At 39.9% G+C, this 14,338-nt stretch overlaps 1 protein-coding gene across 7 annotated transcripts in view; it reads right to left on the bottom strand.

Annotated features, from left to right (window-relative positions):
• Positions 1-14,338, bottom strand: part of AXDND1 (axonemal dynein light chain domain containing 1) — a 128,637-nt gene that overhangs the window by 59,224 nt on the left and 55,075 nt on the right. For all 7 annotated transcript variants that reach the window (XM_072648521.1, XM_072648523.1, XM_072648520.1 and 4 more), the window contains one exon: positions 7,802-7,877. In XM_072648521.1, coding sequence (XP_072504622.1) covers positions 7,802-7,877 — 76 coding nt within the window. The remainder of the gene's footprint in view (positions 1-7,801; positions 7,878-14,338) is intronic.

Genomic DNA, 14,338 nt, shown 5'->3' on the forward strand with positions numbered 1-14,338 from the left:
TTTTCAGTTGTCCGACTGTGGCTGATCAGACCAACACAAGCTTGGAATGCTCTACCTTATCAGAGTGTGTGTATATATATATATATATATATATATATACTTTTCAGAACCAGAGGGCATTACAACCCTCCTGACCCACTGCCTCATTAATTAACAAAAGATGTGAGCCTTCCTACAACACAAGTCTCCCCTAATCAAGCTTCCCTCAATGGGCTTCAGGTGAAACTTATTAATGGCTGGGCAAGATCTTTAACTCTCATTAACATTACATCCTGCTACCACACTTAGCACCCTATTTGTTCCAACCTGTTTCTTTATCCTCAAATCCTCTGTTCTCCCCGTCTATCTCTGAGCAGTTTAATTTGCCTATTTCACTGAGAAAACTTAAACTATCATGATGCCCTTTTTGTCCCTTCCTCCATACTTTAAAATCTCTATCTCCAAGGATAAGGTGGCTCTTCCCCTTGTCCAAATTAACTCTTCCTCTCATGCCCTTGCTCCCATCCACTTATACCCCTTCCTGGATCTTGCTCCATGGGATAACTAGACTATAGAATCATTAATTCATAAATAGAAGGGATCTTATAGGTCGACTCATTCATTTACAGATGAGGAAATGGATATCCATAAAGGTTAATTAATTAACACAGAGTCCCATTGCTAGTAAGGATCTGAGGCAGGATCCAACACAGGTCTTCCTGATGCCACATCCATTTCCCTGTTCACTAAGCCAAGATGCTTCTCCCCATCAGTCAATCAGTACTTCTCTTTCCCTCATTGTAAGATCACAGAATCTCAAGCGGAAGAGACTTCAGAAACCACCTAGTCCATCCATTAACTCAACAAGAATTCTTTCCACAGATTCTACAAGTGGTCCTCTAGCCTTTGCCTAAAGATCTCTAGTGAAGATGGAGCCCAAGGCACCCCATTCCATTTTTTGATAGATCTAATTACTAGGAAGTTTTTTTTCTTTTATCAAGCCTTAATCTGCCTCTATAGTTGGGTTTTCTGGGTCTATGTGGAAAAAATCCAGTCCCTACATGACAACTTTTCATATATCTGAAGATAAGTAGCATACTTCACTGCTCCACTCCTCCCCCACATCTTCTCTTTTCCAAGCTAAATTATCCAGAGTTCTTTCATTCAAGTCATATTCTTATGGAATGTTCTCTAATCCTCTCATCAACCAGCTTACCCTCTCTTAGATATATTCTAGTTCATCCATTTTTTCTCTGAAATATGTTGCCCAGAAATGAACATGGTTTGGCCTGACCAGGGTAAAGTATGATAGATCTATTACATCTCTTGTTTTGGATGCTAGCATGGTATAGCATGAGACTTTTTGGGTGCCATGACATACTAATGACTCACAATGGGTTGGCAGTCCACCAAAAACTCCCACATCTTTGTTTTTTCTGGAATTGTGATCTAGATATATTTCCCTCATCTTCACTGGCAATAAGTGGGCCACCTATGTTCTAGGTTGTTGAAATTCTTTTGGATTCATTTTCTGTTACATAATGTGCTTCAAAGCTTTATGTCAACTGCAAATTTGACAAATGTCATCAAATTTTGCAAATTTCATCAAATGACTGAAAAAAAGCTCAAAAGTATAAAGTCAAGAATGGTTCCTCTCTTAGATAACTATCATTAAAGTTGATATAGACACATTAAAGATGACTTCTTGGGTCCAGCCATTCAAACAGGTTCACATTCACTTGGCTGTTGTATTATCTTGCTTTTATCTCTCCATCTTATCCACATTTAGCGTTAAAGGAGTCTTTCAGAAATACTTTGCTGAAATCTGAGTATGTTAGATCTACAATATTCCCCAGTAAAAAAAAAAAAAGCAAATGAGGTTAACATGACCTTACTTATAATAATATTATACTGGCTTTTAATAATCATTGCTTCCTTTTTTGAGTGTTCACTACTATTCCTTTAATAATGTTCTTTAATCAAAGTCAAATTTATTGGCCTAAAATATCCAGGTTCTGTCTTTCTCTTTTTTTTTAAAATTAGGACATTTGCCCTTCTGAAGTCCTGTGTTACCTCTCCTTATCTCTATGATCTTTCAAACATCATTGAAAATGGCTCTGTAATCACAACTACCTGTCTCGGACAACAAACATTTATTAAGTACTTACTATGTGCCTAAACACTGTGCTTATTTCAGTACCCTTACAGGTGTTTGATATGAGCCTGGTGACCTGAGTGTAATGAAAAGGCAACTAGATGCCTTGTGACTATTTCCTTATTTAACCTAGGTTTTCATTTTTGTTCATGATCAAAGAGAAAAATTCTCTTTGTAAGAGGAAATAGGAACAAAACATGAATTGAACATCTAAGCCCTCTCATCATTATATGTTATTGAAATCCCATCCTATATCAACAGCAGTTGCCTCCTTCTTCAAACCTTATCTTAGCAACAACATAGCTGAAAATTTTTAAAAAATTATTCTTAATATTTAGCACCAGCCTCAGCTTCTTTTTTGGACATTAGTGTTCTTGATGCAATTCTTTTTTTAAAAAAATATTTATTTATTCATTTTCAGTTTCAACATTCACTTTTATAGGATTTAGAGTTTTAAGTTTTCTCCTTCTCCTTCCCCTTCTACCTCCCCAAGACAACATGCAATCTGACATAGGCCCTACATATATAATCATATTAAACATATTTCCACATTAGTCATGTTGTAAAAAAAGAATTAGAACCAAAGGGAAAAACTGCAAGAAAGACAAAACAAAAAAAGGAAAAATAGTATGTTTCAATCTGCATTCAGACTCCATTTTTCTTTGGATGTGGATAGCATTTTCCTTGATGCAATTCTTAAAAGAACTATTGTATTCATTCTAAGTCACTTGCCCTTACTTCTCATATATATATATATATATATATATACTTTTTAATCTGATTTAGACATGAGTTCCCTACATATCTACTTTCTCATTGGACACATTAACCCCCTTCTTCTTCATTAGGATTATAATTCTCCTTATGTCATCAGAATTTCATTCGTAGGACCTTCACATCCCTCCTAGGGAAACTCTGTAGACCTTGTTGGTTGGTGTTGACCCCTTGTTGGACCAGTTCCATCTGCACTAATCAAATCACTGCACCATTCATCAGTCTTTCCACACCAAACTCCAGTCTTGGATCCTTCCCACCATCTACTGCCTTTGCTCACACTCACATGATGATGAACAAAGCTGGAGAAAATCATAAAACCATGATATAAACCTCATTGCTGCAAGGCAATCCTTCTATATGTCCCTAATTAACTCATGATTCCACTGACTACAACTGCTCTTCTAAACTTTTTCATCCCCCTCAAACTTCTGATGGCTCTCCTTCCTCCCTTCCACTCAACTGAGAACCTTGCCTCCTATTTTAATGGAAAAAAAAATATGAAAACTTACTCTTCTCCCCCACCTCTTCTCACATCACTAAAATGCCTTCCTCTCTTCTCCAACAGATTGCCTCTTCTGTTATCTCCATTTTGTCATTTATCTCCAGTCTGTCCCTGACTTTTGTCTACTTCCCTACAAACATACCTACATCTTCCCCCATCCTCGAATAACCTTCATGCGATCCATCTATTCCCACTAACAATCATCCCAGATCTCGCTTGCCTTTTGTGGCTAAACTCCTTGAGAAGTCCATCTATAATAGGTGCATCCCCTGTTAAAAGGAAAATTCTTTCTTTAGGCTTTCACCCTGATATTAACAAGACAAAACTCAGAAAAAAGCAAATTAAAAGAATTTGTGAAAAAGTAGGACAAGGTAGCCAACACCTTGATGGGCTAATTGCTAGAAATCATCAGGGGTTTCAAGATGAAGTCAGTTTTTATTGACAACTTTCCTAGTGAGATGAAGACAATTAAGATAATTCCATGCCAGCAAAAGTGGATGGGCCACTGCATCTCTGCACCTCCCTAATTACTGGTAAGTTAGGACTAACAGGTAGGACATGACCTGCTACTAACTTAGAGCAGGCAATCCAAAAGCTACAGATTGAATGACACCTTCCCCAACACTGGACTGGAAACAATGGGTCACTGAGTTAGCATGACTTTCAGTTTTTTAACATTTTATTTAAAGTTTTGAGTTCCAAATTCTATCCCTCCCTGAGACACTTTCAATTTTATCCCTCCCTGAGACACTTTCAATACTCTTTGCTCCTCTCTCTCATTAACTTTCTATAGTCTAACTTCTGACCTCATCATGAAACTGAAATCTACTCTCTTCCAAGTTACTAAGGATCTTTTAACTGCCAGATCTAACAACTTTTTCTCAGTCCTCATCTTTCTTGACCTTTCTTTTCTCTCAGATACGCTCTTAGTTTTGGGTTTCAGATGCACTACTTTCTCCTGGTTCCCTTCATACCTATCAGACCACTCCTCCTCAGACTCCTTTGATGGGTCTTTATTCAGGTCACATCCATAAGTGTGAATGATCTTCCTAAAGTGCAAGTCTGACCAAGTAATCCCTCTACTCAATAAATTCCAGTGGCTCCTGATCACCTCCAGGATCAAATATAAAATTTTCTGGCCCTCAAAGCCCTTCCTAACCCTTCCCTCTCCCCCACTTTTTCAGTCTTCTTTTTCCTTACATTGCTCCATATGTTCTTTAATCCACTGTCCTTACTACTCTTCGAACAAGACATTCCATCTCCCAACTCTTGGCATTTATCATTGGCTATATCCCATGCATGGGATGCTGACCCCCAACCTCCTGGCTTCTTTTAAGTCCAAGCTAAAATCCTACTTGTTAACGAGGACTTTCCTGATCCCTCTTAATTACAATGCCTTCCTTTTCTTGATTATTTCCAGTTTATCTCAACTATAGCTTGTTTATACTCAGCTGTTTGCATGACATGTTGCCTTTGTCATCAGACTGTGAGCTCTCTGAGAACTGTCTTTGTTCCCCTAGCACTTAGCGCAGTGCCTGGCAAATAGTTAAGTGCCCATTATTTATTGACTGACTATAACTTTTGGCCAAAGGAACCTATCTATTTTGTTTCTGACCACTCTGATATTTATTCTACCCAAGTCTAGGGCACACATCACATCACAGTTTGCCCCTCGGGTTATTTTATTCCCTTACACAATTATATCTTTTAAATCTTCTTTTCTTACACAAAAGTATCTTCTTAAAATAGTACTCTACCAACTGTTTTAATCTATTCTGTTCCTCTCAAATAAGATCTACCGTTCTAGAACCACCGTTCTAGATCTAGAAATCTCATCTCACAGTCTCAAGTGAGGTCGCAGGCAAATTTCTCTCTTTACATTAGGAATGCTGGTTCAGTCCTGTGTATCACCCATACTTTGTGCATTTACACATAGAAATGTAAAGAGATACACTTATTTTATTTCATTTGGCTGGTTTCCCTTCTTGGTTACTAGCTTCTATGAATCTTTAGTCCTCTCTTTTGGTATTCTTCCTTTGCTGTATGTATTCTCTATGTATCTACCATGTTACCAATAACTCCTTTGGCAATTTTCTTCTTCTGACTTTCCAGCTTCAAGTCCTCAAGTAGATCTTCAAGGCTCCAAGCAAATATATTTTTACTAGCCCTTGTTAGGTGAATTCATTCATAGTCAAAAACCAATCATGCCTATATTTTAAACCATGATCCAGAAATCTCTTTGAATTTTTTCTCTTTGAATTCCCTATCTGCAAACATCTATAGTGAAGAAACCACTCATACCTTCAATTTTCTTCTAAAATTTCATAACCTTTAGCAATGTTTTTCCCAGGCTCTTTTGGGTGATAGAATTTTTCCTAGCACATATCACTAGGAGTAGATTGCCAACATCAGCTAGTTTTCCTTACTTCAAGAAATGCTTACCATCTATTACTTGGATCCAAACATTTGTGTTCCTTCCTTCCCCTTCCTTCCTTTCTTCCTTCCTCACTCTCTTTCTTCTTTCTCTGTGTCATTCTTCCTACATCCTAATACCTGACACAAAAGAATATTCTCTTCTGTTCCTATACTCTGGTAACAGTGGTGGTGTTAGTGCCAGAAGGAAACCAGGACAAAGGACTCTCATCCCCACCCCTCAGGGATGATTTACATGAATCTAGGCTGGTGGGCTTCTAATTCAGGAGTTGAAAAGAAATACAGTCATTCTAAATCAAATACTCAGTGAGTGGCAGCTCAGGCCAAAGCAAAGGAATTCAAAGCTAAGCCTCGGAGCTTCTGTTGGCTTGTTGGATGCACATGTGGAGCTGAATAAAAAAAGAACTGAATTAGATCGTGTGGCTAAGAATTAAAAGAGCCCAGATGCCTTCCCCTTTGGGGAAAAAGCTGAATTATAACTTCAATTTAATGGGTGGCAACAGTACAGTATATAAAGAGTGACTACAGTGGAAGACAAGATGGCATCATTGGAAAACAGTAGAATTTGGAAGCTAGATAGTGCAGTGGATAGAGTGCCAGGGCTGGTGTGAAGAAAACCTGACACTCAGGCACTTACTAGCTGCAGAATCCTAGGCAAGTCACTTAACCCAGTTTGCCTCAATTTCCTCATCTGTAAAATGAGCTAGAGAAGGAAAGGGCAAAACCACTCCAGCATCTTTGCCAAGAAAACCCCCTATGGAGTCACAAGGAGTCAGACACAACTAAAAATGGCTGAACCACAAACAACAAGAAGAATTTAAGGAAGCTGGTCATTGTTGCTTATCCTTGGTTCTCCAAGAGGACCATGGCCATGACAAGTGAGGCAGGGTTACACAAAGTCACCAGCCTCACTTTCTCCTCCAGAGCCATCTGGGTCCAGTGGCAGGACATAGATCAAGATGACTGGAGATGGCCCCAGATGCACCAATAAATGAAGACACAGTAAAAGAATCCTAGGCAGCACTATAGCAGCACAGAAGGCAGCCCAACACCCACAGTCTGAAGTTTATTGGAGAAAGTAACAAGTGGAGATAGGGGAGGCAGAGAGGAGTTTCAGCAGAGATGCATCTCCAGAAGTAGGAGTCACCAGGACTCCATGTGGGCCCTCTTCCACTTATAGTATAGGAATCCATAGGTAAAGTTGAACGAATGAACTGTAGGGTCAAGCTGGTATAATTACTTGTCCATGTGCCAAATGTCCCCTCCTTAAGGGGAGGCCTGCTCCATTAGGATCACTCTGTGCCCACTGGAAGCACTCTATGTCTCACGTACAATAGACCCCTCAAACATTTCAGTTTAAATGAAATGGTTCTTCTGAGAACGTTTTCCACTCCAGATCTACCCATCTGGTCCAACCCCATGATTTTGCCACTGAGCTAAGGGAAATCCAGAGAAATTAAGTGACTAGCCCAAAGCCATGCACAGAACAAGTAGCAGGTTGTCTGACTCCAAATTCAGCTTTCCACTGCTCTTGAGCAAAATTTTGAGAAAATTTTCTCAAGTGACCTGGGAAAGTAACTTTCAGATATAACTAGTGAATCTTTATGTAAAATTGTTCAAAGCTTACTAGAAGGGAAAGGCTTTAGATGCATTAAATTATACCCACTTGACAGAGGGAAGTGTAAGAGTCTTTGCAGGTATGAGTAGCTTTCAGCACCTGAAAACATATTTGTTGGCATGTTGTCCCCTGCCATTAAAATGTGAACTTCACCCAGGCAGGGATGGTCTTTTGCTTCTCTTTGTATCTCCAAGGCTTAGCATATTACTTAATAAATGCTTATTTGCTGAGTGTGACTAACAGTTGTTCTCCCTAGCCCAGATAGGAGGTCCACGAACAGCATGTAATTCTAGTCACCTGCATTTTGAAGAACAAGATATCCATTAGAAAGCCTTACTTGGTTACATTTCTTTAAGTCTGCACATATTGTCTTCATGGTAGAGTCTTTGATGGGAGCTAAGATACCATCCACACTGGAAGAATGGAAGAAGGGAAAAAAGGAGATTAGAAGCAGAGAAGTAAAAAAGAAAATATATCATGTCTGTAACAGATATACTGATAAAAATACAGGATTTCTGCTTCATAATTTTCAAATACATCTTCCCAACTAAATCCCTTAATTTTGTTTGGGATCTAGATATTTATAAAATCAGACTTTTATAGTTCTGAAACCAAAACAATGTTAAACTATCTTAAACAGCTCTCATTAAGGGGGAGAACACTGAGCCATAAGAAATTCAAGTCACAGTCTTAAGAGATGATGTACTAAACACATGCCATGCATATCCCTGATCTTCAAATATAGATTATTATTAGAATAATTCTTGTTGACCAAAGCTGTAAAAGTAGAGAACACCACCTGTGCTGAAATCAGAAGGACTTGAGTTCAAATCCAGTCTCAGACACTTATAAACTCTGTGACCCTGGGCAAATCACTTAACCCTGATTGCCTCAAAAGAAAAAAGGAGTTGAAAAAGAGGACTGTTTTTGAATTTCCTCTCTGGAAATCTACTGGCTAATCAGGCTAGTGAAAGGATCCCCAACTTCTTTTCCTGCTGAAGAAGCTGCTTGTGATTATACTTTGTGGAAATGTAAAGGTGAGGGTTAGGTGCTGTCTGCAACAAAGTGCTTGAGAGGGAGTCAGAGTGGTGCTAGTGATAAACCAACTTAGTGGAGCAGATAAGGGTTTATCATTACTAGCTGTGCTCCAATATGGAGCCACCATGTTGGAAATATATTTAAACAATATTTCAACATCTATTCATGACATTCTTGCTGGATAGGGAATCCTCCGCTTCTTCCAGCAACCTTTGCCTGTTTAAGTACTACTTATCCAAGACCCACTCAAACACTATCTGCTACAAGAACAGACCCAAAGAAGAGCTCTCTTTCTTCTTCCTCCCTTCACCCTCCGACTCCTTTGCAAAAGTATGTTTAGGAAGGCATGTCTAGGGATGGGGAACATTGCATATGGTCTCAAATTTTTTCAATGAATTGATATTTGCTGATTTTCAAATTCTCATGTTTCTCTATTTCTTGAAGAAATTTAAGAATTTTTTCTTTAAAAAAATTATTTGGCTTTCTGGGAGGGAAGGAGGAAAGGATGCAGGAAGAAATTTAAACCAATTAAAAACATTTCTTAAAAATACTCTGCTTGATTGATTAGAGAGATGCAAATCAAAACAACTCTGAGGTACCACATCACACCTATAAGATTGGCAAACATGACAGAACAAGAAAATGATAAATGCTGGAGAGGATGTGGGAGAGTTGGAACACTAATTCATTGTTGGTGGAGCTGCGAGTGCATCCAACCATTCTGGAGAGCAATTTGGAACTATGCCCAAAGGGCTACAAAAATGTGCATACCCTTTGACCCAGCAATATCGCTACTAGGACTATATCCCCAAGAGATCATAAAAATGGGAAAGGGTCCCACATGTACAAAAATATTTATAGTAGCACTCTATGTAGTTGCCAAAAACTGGAAGTCAAGGGGATGTCCATCAATTGGGGAATGGCTGAATAAACTATGGTATATGAATGTAATGGAGTACTATTGAGCCATAAGAAATGATGAACAAGAAGACTTCAGAGATGCCTGGAAGGACTTATATGACCTGATGCTGAGTGAAAGGAGCAGAACCAGGAGAACTTTGTGCACAGCAACGACCACAGTGTGTGAGAGTTTTTTCTGGTAGACTTGGAATTTTGTAATAACGCAAGAACTTCTTATATAAAAAAAAAAAAATCCCAAAGGTGGTTCTCAAGGCAAAATGCCTTCCACACACAGAGAAAGAAATATGGAGGGGGCGGAGCCAAGATGGCAGAGTAGAAAGACGCACATACACATAGCTCCGAACCCACAACCCACAGAACGGCTAGAGGGGACCAACTCACGGTGAATTCTGCACCCAGAGGCCACGGAATATTGGAGCGAGGGAGATTTCTGTTCCGGAGAGACCTGCAAACCTCTCGCGGGGGGTCCTTCGCGCTGTGGACTGGGCGCCGGGACTGGGAGCTGAGTGCAGCCCTGCAGCGGCCGCGACACCGTGAGGAAAAGATCCGAGCGGGCTACAGGGACGGGATCTCCAGCGGCCACGTGGGTCCCTCCACCCACAGAGGGACCTGCAAACCTCTCGCAAAAGGTCCGTCGCACTGCAGACGCGGAGCCCAGCCCAGATCTGCGGCGGCCGCGGCTCCGAGAGGTACAGATCCAAGCAGGCTTCAGGGACGGGATCTCCAGCAGCCGCACAAGCCCCTCCACCCACAGGTGACGGGGGTCTGTGAGAGAGTCTCTTTGGCGGGTCGAGAGGGGAGTGGGGTACCCCCATGGCTCAGGCCCCCCCGGGAGATAGAAGCTGAGAGGCAGTTGCAGACAGGGGCTCCCCAAGCAGGCAGGAGCCTGGATCCATTGTGGAAGGTCTGTACATAAACCCCCTGAGGGAACTGAGCCTGAGAGGCAGCCCTGCCCCGACCTGACCATCTGAACTTAATTCTCACACTGAATAGCAGCCCTGCCCCCGCCAAAAGCCCTAAGGCGGGAAGCAGCATTTGAATCCCAGTCCCCAGACACTGGCTGGGAGGACCAGGAGGTGAGGTGGGTGTGAGGAGAATATTCAGAGGTCAAGTCACTGGCTGGGGAGAATGCCCAGAAAAGGGAAAAGAAATAAAACTATTGATGGCTACTTTCTTGGAGAACAGACATTTCCTCCCTTCCTTTCTGATGAGGAAGAACAATGCTTACCATCAGACAAAGACACAGAAATCAAGGATTCTGTGCCCCAGCCCACCCAATGGGCTCAGGCCATGGAAGAGCTCAAAAAGAATTTTGAAAATCAAGATAGAGAGGTGCAGGAAAAACTGGGAAGAGAAATGAGAGGGATGAAAGAGAAGCATGAAAAGCAGATCAGCTCCCTGCTAAAGGAGACCCAAAAAAATGTTGAAGAAATTAACACCTTGAAAACTAGCCTAACTCAATTGGCAAAAGAGGTTCAAAAAGCCAATGAGGAGAAGAATGCTTTCAAAAGCACAATTAGCCAAATGGAAAAGGAGATTCAAAAGCTCACTGAAGAAAATAGTTCTTTCAAAACTAGAATGGCACAGATGGACGCTAAGGACTTTATGAGAAAGACAGATATCACAGAACAAAGCGAGAAGATTGGAAAAATGGAAGATAATGTGAAATATCTTATTGGAAAAACAACTGACCTGGAAAATAGAATCAGGAGAGACAATGTAAAAATTCTGGGACTACCTGAAAACCATGATCAAAAGAAGAGCCTAGACATCATCTTCCATGAAATCATCAAGGAAAACTGCCCTGATATTCTAGAACCAGAGGGCAAAATAAATATTCAAGGAATCCACAGAACACTGCATGAAAGAGATCCAAAAAGAGAAACTCCTAGGAACATTGTGGCCAAATTCCAGAATTCCCAGGTGAAAGAGAAAATATTGCAAGCAGCTAGAAAGAAACAATTCAAGTATTGTGGAAATACAATCAGGATAACACAAGATCTAGCACCCTCTACATTAAGGGATCGAAGGGAATGGAATAGGATATTCCAGAAGTCAAAGGAACTAGGACTAAAACCAAGAATCACCTACCCAGCAAAACTGAGTATAATACTTCAGGAGAAAAAATGGTCTTTCAATGAAATGGAGGATTTTCAGGTTTTCTTGATGAAAAGACCAGAGCCGAAAAGAAAATTTGACTTTCAAACACAAGAATGAAGAGAACCATGAAAAGGTGAACAGCAAAGAGAAGTCATAAGGGACTTACTAAAGTTGAACTGTTTACATTGCTACATGGAAAGACAATATTTGTAACTCTTGAAACATTTCAGTATCTGGGTACTGGGTGGGATTACACACACACACATGCACACACGCACACATACATAGAGACAGAGTGCACAGAGTGAATTGAAGAGGATGGGATCATATCTTAAAAAAAAAATGAAATCAAGCAGTGAGAGAGAAATATTGGGAGGAGAAAGGGAGAAATTGAATGGGGCAAATTATCTCTCATAAAAGAGGCAAGCAAAAGACTCATTAGTGGAGGGATAAAGAGGGGAGGCGAGAGAAAATCATGAGGTCTACCCTCATCACATTCCACTAAAGGAAAGAACAAAATGCACACTCATTTTGATAGGAAAACCTATCTCACAATACAGGAGAGTGGGGGACAAGGGCACAAGCAGGGTGGGGGGGAGGATAGAGGGGAGGGCATGGGGAGGAGAATGCAATCCGAGGTCGACACTCATGGGGAGGGAAAGGATCATAAGAGAATAGAAGTAATGGGGGACAGGATAGGATGGAGGGAAATATAGTTAGTCCTATACAACACAACTAGTATGGAAATCATTTGCAAAACTACACAGATGTGGCCTATATTGAATTGCTTGTCTTCCAAAGGGAAGGGGTGGAGAGGGAGGGAGCTAAAGAAGTTGGAACTCAAAGTGTTAGGATCAACTGTAATGTTCTTACCCCTAGGAAATAAGAAATACAGGTTAAGGGGTAAAGAAAGCTATCTGGCCCTACAGGACAAAAGAGAAGACAGAGACAAGGGCAGAGAGGGAGGATAGAAGAGAGAGCAGATTGGTCACAGGGGCAATTAGAATGCTTGGGTTTGGGGAGGGGAGGTGATAAAAGGGGAGAAAATTTGTAACCCAAAACTTTGTGAAAATAAATGTTAAAAGTTAAATTAAAAAAAAAAAAGAAATATGGAAGTCATTCACAAAATGTAGCAGATCATGTTTGTGTATGTGTATGTGTTTGTGTATCATGTTTTGATTTGTTATATGATTTCTTTCATTTATTTTAGTCTGACTACATAGCATGACTATACTGAAAATATACTCAATAGGAAAGTATATGTAGAACCTATACAGAATTGTATGCAGTCGTGGGGAGGGAGGGGGGTATTGGGGGGTAGGTGTGGGGGGGATAAAATCTCAATTGTATGGCAGTGATTGTTAAACATTAAAAAATAAAAAAATAAAAATACTCTGCTTGTTGAAGCCTTCACTGATCTCTACAGCTAAAAGTGATTTTTCCACCCTCTGAAATCTTAGAGTACTCATTCAAATTTCTTTTATATACTTTTCATAAAGCATTCTACCTCATATTATACTCATGTCCATATTTTACCTCCCTTATAAACTGCAAATTACTTGGGCTCAAAGTTGGTATCTTATTTATCTTTACCTCCTAGGGGCTCAATAAATGTTTGCCAAATTGACTTGAATGTAAATTTTCAACTAGAAAACAAATTGAGCTATATGTCTAGTTGATTCTGGGGAACACATAGAGTTGTCTGTCCTTCATTTTCAAGGATGACTGTTGTCATCATGGGTGATTTGCATGTCAGTTGAACTTAAATGAGGCAGAATTGCATGAAGTCGTCAGCCTTACTCTTCCAGATTTTCCTCTAAAGAACACATAGAGTATCTTATGATTGAAAGAAACATTGATGGTTATTGGGCAGTTCCATGTAGAAATTCCTATCACAACTCCCTGACAGAAGGCAGGTTGTTCCACTATTAAATGGGTGGAATTGTTAGGAAGTTCATTCTTAAATTGAGCCAATATGTAATTTCCACCCACTGATACTAGTTTGTCCAATAGAGGGACATCATCATTCTACTTCTTCCACACCTTCAGCTATCTGGTAGCAACTATAATGTTTCTTTGGTTTTTTTCATATTCTTTTCTTTTCCAAGCTAAAACTTCCAGATCCTTCAGTCCACTGTTTACATGTCATGGTTTCAGACCCTGTGGCATCCTGGTCATTCTCCAGGGGGATCCTCTAATTTGTGTATTCTTTATGGAGTTTTATTGGTGTGGGTAATCCCTCTACCCCACTAATTTCAGTTTTCCTACAGTTTCTTAGATGGTCTCCATGGGTTATTGTGGTTTAAATCTGTGCCAAACTGGTAAGTGAATGGAAAGGCATTTATTAAGCACTTAGTATTATGCTAAGTGTCTGAGGATACAAATAAAAAACAAGTCAGTCCCTACATTCAAGGAGTTCACATTCTATTAAGAGGAAACCATACTTTAAGGATGTTCTATCTGTAAGTCAGATGGAAAAAGAACCAATGATCTAGATGCAAAAAAACTTTTGACAAAATACAATACCCCTTCCTCAGTTGTTGGGTTTTTTTTAAGCCCTAGAAACTACAGGAATAAATAGTGCTTTCTTTAAAATGACAAATAGTATCTCTGTAAAACTAAGAGAAAACATCTGTAATACAGATAAGCTAGAAGCCTTTCCAATACTATCAGAGGTGAAGCAAGGATATCCTTTATCAACACATTTTGTTGTTCAGTCATTTCAGTTTGTCTGATTCTTCATGATCTCATTTGGGGGTTTCTTGCAAGAAATGTTAAAGTGGTTTTCCATTTCCTTCTCCAGCTAATTTTATAC

This window comes from Notamacropus eugenii, chromosome 2 (assembly GCF_028372415.1).
Source record: "Notamacropus eugenii isolate mMacEug1 chromosome 2, mMacEug1.pri_v2, whole genome shotgun sequence".
NCBI lineage: Eukaryota > Metazoa > Chordata > Mammalia > Diprotodontia > Macropodidae > Notamacropus > Notamacropus eugenii.